The 12,531-nt window shown below is 36.5% G+C and overlaps 1 protein-coding gene across 2 annotated transcripts in view; it reads right to left on the bottom strand.

Annotated features, from left to right (window-relative positions):
• Positions 1 to 12,531, bottom strand: part of vta1 (vesicle (multivesicular body) trafficking 1) — a 56,628-nt gene that overhangs the window by 19,946 nt on the left and 24,151 nt on the right. For both annotated transcript variants that reach the window (XM_051645143.1, XM_051645140.1), the window contains exons 2-3: positions 4,933 to 5,027; positions 1,330 to 1,457 (exon numbers count right to left, since the gene is read on the bottom strand). In XM_051645143.1, the coding sequence (XP_051501103.1) occupies positions 1,330 to 1,457; positions 4,933 to 5,027 (223 nt within the window). The remainder of the gene's footprint in view (positions 1 to 1,329; positions 1,458 to 4,932; positions 5,028 to 12,531) is intronic.

The raw sequence follows: 12,531 nt of genomic DNA, 5'->3' as shown, positions 1-12,531 counted from the left end.
ACTATGACAGATCTTCACTCTAAACCTAATCTGCAGGAAGCTGACAAAGAGCATAAGGGTAAATGTGGTATATAATGTCAAAGTCTGTTCCAAGACTTTGCTTTTAAAGTGTCTTTTGAGATCTCAAGGATTACTGTTGTTTGTTCTTGCATCAACATAACACTTTGGGGAGTATTTTTTGCATAGTATTTTAACGCAAAAACCTGCCTCTTATTAAGCAGGCGCAATCAGTGCTGAAATAGTACTTAGTACAAACACACCTTTTACATGTAAATTAGGCACATTATAGATTGCAATTTAATCACAAAACTCTGTGCTATTTACCTGGTGCAATTAACATTACACTAATACCGCCGAAAGAAAGCAGGCAGCAAAGTTAATTTTATTTAAAAGAGATGTTTGTGCATATTTTCTATCTATCATGACTGCATAATTTGACAAATAATGATTAAATGATGGAGAAGAGCATTATAACTTGGAATATATCCATAGGTGTGGTGCAGTTAAGCACGCTTTGGCTATTTTAAAGAGATTATTGAGGTGCCAGAATAACAGTATTAGGTTGATGCTGTACTGTCCCCGCAGAGTGTTAAATTGCATTGGTCTGCAGCATCCTCCTCAATTTAGCACTCAGAACTAGCCCGCAAGATCAAATTTGCATTGTGCAAATAGAGTTTATAAAAATTTTTTAGCACGTTTGCACCATTGCCTGATCAGACAATTAATTACATTAATTAAACCACTATGAACTATTTACATTGTGAACAAAGTTCCTACGTCCACGACAACATCCTGAATTGTGTTTTTCTGAGATTTTATCACCTCTAGGTGAATGTTTTATTAATGCTTACCCAGACACAGGTATTCTTGTATCTCACCGCAACTAAAGTAACAATCACTTAAAATACCTTTGGGAAGTGCCAGACCTTATGACCTGAAGCCTGAGCCACTGCCAACTATTCAGCTCCAAGACCCTTTACCAGCCTTGCGCTGGTTAAGACGTCACTGTTCACAACAGCTTCATTATACTGCCGTAACCTGTAACGCTACACCTGGCTAATCCATGCCGTCTCACTCCCAGGCAACTGTCCTTTACAGAGCCAGCTTTGTTGCTAATTTTAGCCACTACTCAGTCTCTGTATATGCAAAGGTATCTGTGGGATTATTTTGTGTCATGGTTCGTTGAGAGGAAACGGTAATCAAGGCCCGTCTATTCAAACAACCCCCAAATTTGATTGAAATTAACAAGTCTAAAAGTCTACTGCAGTCCAAGAGAATGGAAAGGCAGAGGGCCAACTCGTCCCAAAGTCAACCCAGACCCTGGCTTACTTGTGGAAACGTCCTGATCGATCTTCATTGTCTGCATAGAGGAACATTTTCACAGCGTAATTCTCAACATGGGCATTGCCAACTACTTCTTGGGAGATGGATTCGTTGTCACTGAGCTCCTTCTTCATCTGAAATAAAGAACAAAATCATTAAAACTTTAGTTTTCTGTATGTAGCACTGATATTAATTGCAATCAAATGTAATGTTCTATAAAACTTAAGTAGTGCAAGTTGACAACTCAAATCAAAATAGTGTGGCTCAGCATGACAAACAACTGTTACTTTAAGCATGAGCAATAAAGAGTGTTTGCTGCACCATTTGTGACAAATTCTAGATGATTATTCTGTAAAGCTCTGGTTTCCATGGCGTGACTCATTAATTCCTGGGATGCATCAGCCACTTTGATTCCACTCCAGAACCCTAATGTAATTAATATTGTGTCGCAAAAGAGAGTCCTCTGGAGAGTCACCCATGCGCAATTAGTGAACTCATTCATCCAGCTATTATTTTGATCCTTTCGGTACAAGTCAAATGAATTTGAAACGTTATTATTAACTGAAAACAATTAAAATCCAACAGTCAATCACTTTGTATCGGTGTACGGTTATGCACTAAAGTAGGCTGTTGTTGTCCTCACCTCCAACAATACAGAGCACACCACCACACTAAATATATGTCTATTTGTTTTCCTGTGGGTTGTATGCTGGCCTGCATTTCCAAAGTTTGAAACAAAACCAGTCTTCATGGGCTTCATCCTTTTCCATGTTGGTACATTGACAATCAATGTGCTGTAGCTTCATTTTAAATAAATTTTAGACTATGATTATACAAATATAACCAAGATTGTTCTAAAAGCAATATTTGGGGTGGTCCTGCATAAAAAAACGTAACTTCGTTGAAGCATCAATTGGAATGAGGTAGGACTTAGCACATTTGCAGCCCTAATCCTGACCTCTATCTGGGCAAACCATGCAACACATACACATCAGTAAACCTGTCTTTTATTTAGAGCTTTGAAATGGCCAGCACCCAAATGGTGAAGTTTCGCCTAGTCGGGGGCCCCGGGCTCTGTCTTTCTCTCTGCGATGTTACAGTCTGCTAGAGAGCGTCAGGTTTCCTTGTAAAATCAGTAAAGCAAATACGACTGGTTACATTTCAACAGGTAGAAGCCGGGTGCCTGAATGGACTTACTGTTTGTGTTTTAATTAAAAAAAATGTACCTATTCCACAAAAAAGCCCTGCAAGGCACAGTACATTGCTTGTGCTGTATCGCAAAAGAATGTAAAAACATGGTTCGGAAGGAAGGGTACAGACACAGTGCAAAGAGAAAGTGAGATTGAACGCTTTCGTTTGCCGGTGCAAAGTAAATCAAAGCCTTGAAACCAAATCTTGTCTCTGTACACGGACTACTTGGGGTTTGCTCAAAATCCCCCTGAAAAAAAAAAAAAGAAAAAAAGGAAGACTGGAGTCATTTTAACACTGTAGGCCAGTTTTACTAAAAGGAAGCTTGTTCTGTTAAGAAAAATGGAAAAAGTTGTATGTGTTATTTGGCAAAGAGACTTGCAAAGAAAGCATGACACAGGTGAAGTGAACCTTATCACTAAAGTTCTCGTTTTTGCAAATATTTTGATTCTCTGTGCCAGTCTGTGACACAAAGTACAAGGCTGTGAGAAAATGCATGGTAGCTGGGACAAGAGCAAAACCTATCAACCTTTAACACTGCAAGAAACTACAGCTCCTATATAACGAGGGGGATATAATGGAACAGTTCACTCAAAAATGAATAGTTTACTCACCCTCATATTGTTCCAAAATAGGCAGACTGTTAGCCACAATCACCATTAACTTTCATTGCATCTTTTTTTTTTTTCTACACAATTAAAAAGTAAATGGTGACTGAGGCTGTGAGTCCCCAACATTCTGCCTAAAATCTACTTTGTGTTCCAGAGAAGAAAGTCACACAGGTTTGAAAAAACATGAGGGTAAGCAAATATGAATTAACTTTAAAGCTGATGAAAAAAAACTGTGAAAGTCTATTATGTCTAAGTCTGTCTTGTTAAGTAAATAAGTGTAATCATAATGCTAATTAATTAAATGAAAAACCACCGCGAAACCAGTAAACTCCTCTACAGAAAATAAATAAATAACGATGCTCAAGCCCTCAACTTAATCTTTCAATATCTAAGGAATAGAATTAAAGGAATAGTTTACCCAGAAATGAAAATTCTCTCATTATTCACTTACCCTGATGCTATCCCAAATGTGTATGACTGTCTTTCTTCAGCAGAACACAAATGAAGATTTTTAGAAGAAGACAGAGCTCTGTCAGGTCCTTATATTGGAAGTACACAGGAGTCAGCATTTTGACAGTCAAAAAGTCATATTTAGGCAGCATAAAAGTAATCCACATGACTCCAGTCGATCAATAAATGTCTTCTGAAGCAAATCGATAAGTTTGTGTAAAAAACTAAATTAATAATTAAAATGTTATTAACTTAAGCGTTTCCTGCCAGCAGCTGATGCAAAGCATGACGCAAGCGTGTCAGCGAGTTCACATGAGAATTTGGAAGCGGCGCTTATTTTCACCGAATGCCACACGAGAGTTCGGCCATTTTAAAAAGCATCGGAGCCCTGGATGGAAGCACTGATTTAAAGTTAAAAACGTTTTAATTATCAACTTGTTTCTTACATAAACCTATCGATTTGCTTCAGAGGACATTCATTGATCGACTAGAGTCGCATGGATTACTTTTATGCTGCCTAAATGTGACTTTTGGACTGTCAAAGTGATGCGACCAATGTACTTCCATTATAAGGACCTGACAGAGCTCTATCTTCTTCTAAAAATCTTAATTTGTGTTCTGCTGAAGAAAGACAGTCATACACATCTGGGGTGGCATCAGGGTAAGTGAATAATGAGAGAATTTTAATTGTCGGGTGAACTACTCCTTTAAGTTTATCGTACAGTACATTTACTGTGCATTGAGATCTAAATGACAGATGGACAGTTCAGATCACTGTTAAGGAGCAGAGTATCATTTTTCCAAGCAGGTTCAACAGTGTTAAAAGAGAATTCAGTACACTTTAGACTGTAGACCTTTTGACCGGATGTGCTCCACAGGTTGTTGTTTCCTGTCTCTGTAACATTTAATGTACTGAGCAAAGGCGATAGTAAAAGTGAGCTCTGGAGCCTGCACGTTCTCCACTCTCCTCTAATTGGTTCTGAAATGTCTGTACCAGTGCTTTGGCACAAAGCAAAGCTTATTCTGTAGCTTCCTGCTCCCCTTCTTAGGAGACCTATAAACTCAGCCTTTTGAACTGCAATGAGAATACAGTGCACTTAGAACAAAAGGTCACTTTTACTTTATGGAAATTGCACAAAATAATGCAAAACACAAAATAACACAAAACCGGTCAAAGAAATCGTCATGCATTAAAGTTATCTGTGAATACAAGTTAAAATAAAATAATTTGGTTTCTATCAAATAATGTGACTTCTGAATAGTTTAATTGTTTAATAAGGATTTAGATCACATTATTTGATAAGAATGTATGAGTTTCAGTTAAAATGTTATAAATTATACTCTTAAGGACTTAACTTACCATTTCCAATTGATCCATTAGTTTCACAAGAAACTTTCGACACTCTGGAGTTTTGCTATCTAGCTTCATTCCTGTCTGCATGGCATGAAGTCGACCTGAAACAATAATAACCATAATAAAGAAATAAGCTTAAAGGGAAAGTTCACCTAAAAATGAAAATTCTCTCATCATTTACTGATGTTTATGACTTACTTTCTTCTGCTGAAAAAAAAATCTAAGATTTTTAGAAAAATGTCTCTGCTCTGTAGGTCCATACAATGCAAGTGAATGGTGGCCAGAACTTTGAAGGTCCAAAAAGCATATAAAGGCAGCATAAAAGTAATCCATAAGACTCCAGTGGTTAAATCCATATCTTCAGAAGAGATATGATAGGTGTGGGTGAGAAACAGATCAATATTTAAGTCATTTTTTTTAATATAAATCTCATTTAAGATTTTAATATAAATCTTTTATTTTTGGCGATTCGCATTCTTTGTGCATATCGCCACCTGACTTAAATATTGATCTGTTTCTCACCCACACCTATCATACCACTTCTGAAGGTATGGATTTAACCACTGGAGTCATATGGATTACTTTTATGGTGCCTTTATCCTTTCTGGAACTTCAAAGTTCTGGCCACCATTCACTTGCAATGTATGGACCTACAGAGCTGAGAAATTATTTTAAAAATCTTTGTTTGTTCAGCAGAAGAAAGTCTTGGTGACTAAATGATTTGCATTATGTAGTAATAAAGTTTTTTACTTAACATCAAGGCCATAAGTTAACTTTTTAACTTAATAAGTTTGCAATGTACATGTGGATCATAATAATAACCGAAATTACCACTGTCAAGCCAAAAAGTTCTAGAGAGGTTTCTGCTCTGAGAGAGAGCAGAAGGAAGCAAATAATTTAATGCATTTTGAAGATGTAAATATGTTAAATAAAAACCTTGTGCTGACAGGTTATTAGTGTAAAATGAGTGGTGTTGAAATAACTGAATTCAGCTTACTAAACACTAATGTAATACTTGGTTCTCCTGCAATCGTGGTATTATAAACAGAGATGATACTCAAATGAATGCACAAAACATGTCTCACATTACAATAGTCTTCTCAAGATTGTGTTACTTAACTCATATGGTTAAAATGTACTGAACCTTATTTCTTAAAACATTTTTTCTCCATTCCCTTAACTTGCCAGTCAACTGCATCCTTTGCTTTAATGTGTCTATGCTTTAGACTGCTGGAGTCCTGATGTCAGTAGTTGGGGTTACAAAACACATTAAAGCATAGACATCTGGTCAAAAGTTTCAAGGTGTTTTATTTGCCATATGTGACTAATTCAGAATTCTATGATGGAATTTTTACTGCGTATTGCTCTTTTAGAAAAACATACAGTAGTTGTACATAGTAGTAAGAAGGGGTAAATAAAAGTCTCATCATGAGCCTTTGAGGCATTGCTGTGTCATTTCTGGATGCACACTATGAATACTGAAGCTACGACTGCCAAGCCAAAGAGTTCCAGAGAGGTTTCTGCCCTGAGAGAGAGCATAAAACTGCACTGTTCAAATGTAGAATGAAATAAATTCACCCCCAGACATAAACCACCAGAGTCTATTATATTATTAATTAATGAAATGACATGTCTTGATCAATCAATATACTTTAATAAGAGAATGAAGCGTGATCTACAAAGCATATGCTAAAGCAGAAGAGAAGTATAAAAAAGGAAGAGGGGAGTGTGTTGATTAGAATTCAAAGAGGAGCGCAAACAAGGTCTTCATTATGGGCTGCCTGGAAGAAGGCAAGACAACAATCAATTGCTATTGCACAAGTTCAAAGTCATTAAACTGGGAGTGTTAAGAGGGACATCTGGAAAAAAGCAGTAAGCCCAGTGCCTTAGGGATGTGTTCCACTAATGAAGATAATATCTGGTCCCACCAACACTTTGGCCAATTTAAAACTCACCCAGGCGATCCTACACAGTCCCAAAGGAAATTAAAAAGATGAGGCCCTACAAAGTATTCCTGGGGCTTGCAAAACCATTTGTGTGATTAAGAGGGATGAAACTGTCCCCTTGTGGCCAAACAGGAGTCAAAATCAAAATGCACTAAAAAAATAAGATACATCAGTTTTTATCTGTAGCTTATGTAACAAACCTAAATGTATGTTACTATCAAAGAAAACTACTGTAACAAGCCGAGAAAAAAAAAAAAAAAAAAAGGTTTCATATTTCAAATGTCTTTTTTCTTCAAATGGGATATATTTGTGAGAAAAAATGTTTAATGAAAACACTAAGCCTGACTTACATCATAGGTATAATTTTCAAAATGTACCATCTTCTCATCTGTTAAACTAACACAATGTTACTTTAAAAAAAAATATTTTCTAAAAGTTGCATATTTACATGCAAACTTAAAGAAACTATACAGTAAATTATATTCAGTGGAACACTTATGCAATTATATTTTGTTGTAAACAGGCAGTGGAAGAGGTTTTGAAACACATTTTCTCCAATATTAAAGTCAAAAGTGCTTTTAGTGACAAAATAATACAAAAAATAACCAATTCCACATGCTTAGCTGAAATGATATTTGTCAAGCCAGGGCGGGACTTCGAACTGCACTTTGTTTGAGAGACAGACCTTGAAATCAGTCATCTAATTCTGAATTTCTACTCATAACCCAGTCAAACAAAGTGAAGAGGCAATTACAACTTCCGGAAGAAAGGGAGAAAAAGCAAATATACCCAGCTGTGAGTGGTCAGGCCAGGTCAAATACACTGGCGGCCAAAGGTCGGAATAATGTACAGATATTGCTGTTTCGGAAGGAAATTGGTACTTTAATTCACCAAAGTGGCATTCAACTGATCACAAAATATAGTCAGGACATTACTGATGTAAAAAAACAGCACCATCACTATTTGAAAAAAAATCACTCCAACACCTTATCTTTGAGTAATCATGCTAAATTGCAAATTTGGTACTAGAAAATCACTTGCCATTATATCAAACACAGTTGAAAGCTATCTGGTTCGTTAAATGAAGCTTAACATTGTCTTTGTTTTTGTATTGCCCAGTATGCAATAGATTAGCATGTCTTAAGGTCACTATTAGGTAAGAAATGGCAAAAAAGAAACAGCTTTCTCTAGAAACTCGTCAGTCAATCATTGTTTTGATTAATGTGTACACTACAATCTTCAAAGACAAAGGACAACTGGCTCTAACAAGGACAGAAAGAGATGTGGAAGGCCAGATGTACAACTAAACAAGAGGATAAGTACATCAGAGTCTCTAGTTTGAGAAATAGATGTCTCACATGTCCTCAGCTGACAGCTTCATTGAATTCTACCCACTCAACACCAGTTTCATGTACAACAGTAAAGAGAAGACTCAAGTGTTTAGGCCTTATGGGAAGAACTGTAAAGGAAAAGCCACTTTTGAAACGGAAAAACAAAAATAAAAAGGTTAGAGTGGGCAAAGAAACATTGTCCAACTGACATTGGACAACAGATAATTGGAAAAGAGTGTTAGTTTAGAAGAAAATTTCTGAAAAAAAAAAGTCCCGAAAAAAAATTTTCAAATTGTAATAGTAATTTTTCACATTATTAATGTCCTGACTATACATTGTGATCAGTTGAATGCCACTTTGGTGAATAAAAGTACCAATTTCTTTCCATAAGAGCAAAATCTGTACATTGTTCCAAACTTTTGGCCGCCAGTGTACATCCTGAGTTTTAATCCTCATAAACATGTCTGTATGCTGCCGGGCAGACCTGTGCTCTCTGCCAAGAGGTGAGATGCAAATTGAAACAAGATTTTGAAGCAATGATGCAGCCGAGGGAAGCAATCTACAAATGTTTCTGATAAGAGAAAAACAGACAACACAAACTGTTGAAATGGAATCATAACTGTTTAGTTTGCTGGTTTATGTATACATATATATTAATATAGGAAATTATAATCTGCATAAAGAAAATAAAGCCTATATTCAGAACCATTAAGATTTTTTTGCATCGTGACATTATTTTCAGGACTCTTAAGCACATTTTACCCACCCCAATTCTCATAACTGTAATGCATCTAGATGTTTTATATTTACTATTTCCATTGTTTTCAATGATGATTCTTCTTACCAAAACACAGTCATGAATTACAGTAAATAAAAAGAAGCATATTTACAAAAATTTTTATTAATTAAAATCAGCAAAAATAAGGGAGTTCACATTTTGTTATGTTGCAGCCTCATGCTAAAATATTTAGAAATTTTTTTCACATAAATCTACACTCCATACCCCATAATGACAAAGCAAAAACCAGATTTTTTTATAACTTCGCAAATTTAAAAGAAAAAACTGAAATATCACACTGACACAAGTATTCAGACCCTTAACTCAGTACTTAGTTGAAGCACCTTTGGCAGTGATTACAGCCTCAAGTCTTTTTGGGTATGATGTGACAAGTTTTGCACACCTTCTGCCATTCTTCTCTGCAGATCCCCTCAAGCTCTGTCAGGTTGGATAGGGACCGTTGGTGAATGGCCATTTTCAAGTCTCTCCAGAGATGTTCGATTGGGTTCAAGTCCGGGCTCTGGCTGGGCCACTTAAGGACATTCACAGAGTTGTCCCTAAGCCACTCTTACGTTGTCTTGTCTGTGTGCTCAGGGTCATTGTCCTGTTGGAAGGTGAACCTTCGGTCCAGTCTGAGGTCCTGAGCGCTCTGGACAAGGTTTTCATTAAGGATATCTCTGAATTTTGCTGCGTTCAGCTTTCCTTCAACCCTGACCAGTCCCCCGTCCCTGCCGCTGAAAAACACCCCCACAGCATGATGCTACCACTACCATGCTTCACCGTTGGGATTGTAAATACTTCACAATTGAACTACTGTATCATGTTTTCTCATTGTGGTAATGGTGATATCGTAATGAAGCATTGCGTTAATGAGAATTGGGGGGTAAAATGTATGTAACTGTCATTAAATTATGTCACAATGTAAACAATCTTAATCTTCTGTCCCTAAAAATGTGCTTGATTTTCTTTATTCAAAATATAATTTCCTTGTCTGTCTCTTTCTTTTGTGCTAGATTCTATTAGGGCTGCACAATTAAAACTTAAATGCATATCCTGGGTCTTTAGTGAAAAGGGACCTCATTTCACCCCCTGTACCACATCCATTTTTTGTTTTTAGAAGTTGTGCCCACACTTCTTTAGAATTCCTCAATCTCTTTCTTAAAGACTTTGACTTTGTGTTAAAAAAAAAAAAAAAAAGAAAAAAAGGCAAAATTGTAACAAATATATATATATATATATATATATATTTGTATTATTATTATTTTTAAAGAATGGTTTAAGTACCAAAGTGAAAGGTTTAAGTACACAAAGTATAGGTCATGAGAGACCCTAGGTATGTAAGAATGTCTTTTTTTTTTTTTTTTGCACTTCCATAAATCTGATTTTTTTATGACAATTTCATATCTATATAAGTTTACTATCACATGATATCTATTTCTTTGTTTATTACAAGAGATATGAGTACTATATTAAACAAATAAATACTACAGTATATCACGTTGATGATCTGTGCAATGAATTAAAAACAATGGGGAATTATCAGTATTCCATATGCGTGTACATATTATACATGTTAATTCTTACTCAAGGTGGCACTGTTGTTTCAATGATTGACCTGATTTACATTTGACATTGCTTTTTGATGAAGAAACAATGTGGAATTAAACTATAGCAAGTACAACACATGAACAGTATGATATCACTATTGTCATTTGGGTGTACTACTTAAATTATGTAAGTTATGCAACTATTAAGACTCAATATGTCCTTGAGAAAACACTTGTGTAACTTATGTGTAGCTCATTTTGTTTTTGACAGCCAGTCTCATCTCATGAAATGTCAGTGCGAAAGTAATTAATCCTGTTCTAGATTTGTCCTGATTTGTTGCTTTTTCTCTTTAAAAAAATAATATAATAATTAAAATAATATATATACATATATATGTGTGTGTGTGTGTGTGTGTGTGTGTGTGTGTGTGTGTGTGTGTGTGTGTGTAGAAAACCATCCTGGGTAGTAAGTGTTATTTCCTAATTGCTTATGCCTCAAAAGTATAGTAAATGTCTATTATTCCCCACAGACTTTGCTTTTGTGACCAGGACAGTGATATTTTGAATTTTACCTATTTTCCATAACATTCCAGATAGATTCAGTGCTGAGTAAACTTTGAGTAACCTCTAGAACTTTCCAGTAATATAAATAGTAGTATAAATACAGGGGCCTTAAGCCCACCAGTTCAGTTTAATTCCAGCTGCCTAAGTGGATAGATATCAGCATTTTTCTGAGATGGCATCAAGAGGCTGCAAGCATCCAGCATACGCATTTTGCTATGTCTACGGCCAATTTATCAAGACAAGAGCGAAAAAATACTCTGTGGAAGCATCTGCTAAGATGTGTGAGGCCTACAAGGCATATTTCGGGGATCAATACAAACCCTGGGCACCTCATTTCACCTGCGAGCACTGCAAAAAACTCTGGAAGGTAAGATGGACAACTGTTGCTCGGAATTCTGTGTTATAAAATTTAATTTTTAAAATTGTAAAAGTTTTTAATTTAAAAATGTTTTACAATTTTCAATGTTATTGAAAAAATACATCATATATGAAAAATGTTGCGAGAACCTCTTACACATTAGTCATGGGTGAAATAAATGTATTTTTGTAGGATGGTACAGAGGGGAAAAAAAGAGAATTCCCGCTATCCCAAGAATTTTGCAGGAACCCACTGACCACTCAAGCAACTGCTACTTCTGCATGGTGGACCCTTCCAAACGTCAGACTGGCAAGAATGCACCTGCTATCACGTATCCAGACCTTCCTTCATCTATCGTCCTGGTGCCACACTGCCATGAGCTCCCCGTACCCACTCCTCCGGAGAGAGAGCAGCCGTCTTTAGAAGAGAGCAGCAAGTCAGAGAGCGAGGAAGATGTTGTAGATCCAGATAACAATTTCAGAGGTGGAGGTGAGGAGAGAAACCCATACTACCTCAACCAAAAAGACCTCAATGACTTGATTAGAGATCTTGGTCTCACCAAGTCCAATGCTGAGCTTTTGACATCTAGGCTCAAGCAGTGGAACTTGTTGGATGAAAGTGTGCAAGTCGCAGATCAGAGGAAGCGTCACCAATCTTTTTCCAGCTTCTGCACCCATCAAGATGGGCTCTGCTTCTGCCACAATGTGACCAGTCTGTTCGAGGCAATCGGAATCGCCTGTAACCAGAATGAGTGGTGCCTCTTCATTGGCAGCTCATCCAGGAGCCTCAAAGCTGTGCTGCTCCATAATCGTAACAAGTACCCATCTCTTCCCCTGGCTCACTCGGTGCACCTCAAAAGAGGATTGCAACAGCATCAAGACCTTGCTGGTAGCCTTGAAGTATGATGAGTACATTTGGGGGATGATTCGTGAAAGTGATTTACAGTATAATCGTAAATCTCGAAAAACTACTCACTTCTAAATCTTTTGTAGTCATTTTTATATTACTTTAGTATAAATACATGTTAATTTGGATTCATATGTTGTTTGTTTCTGACTTTATGTGAACGAAAAGACACAAA

Source organism: Myxocyprinus asiaticus, chromosome 19, assembly GCF_019703515.2.
Source record: "Myxocyprinus asiaticus isolate MX2 ecotype Aquarium Trade chromosome 19, UBuf_Myxa_2, whole genome shotgun sequence".
Lineage (NCBI taxonomy): Eukaryota > Metazoa > Chordata > Actinopteri > Cypriniformes > Catostomidae > Myxocyprinus > Myxocyprinus asiaticus.
This window is presented reverse-complemented; position numbering and strand designations above follow the sequence as displayed.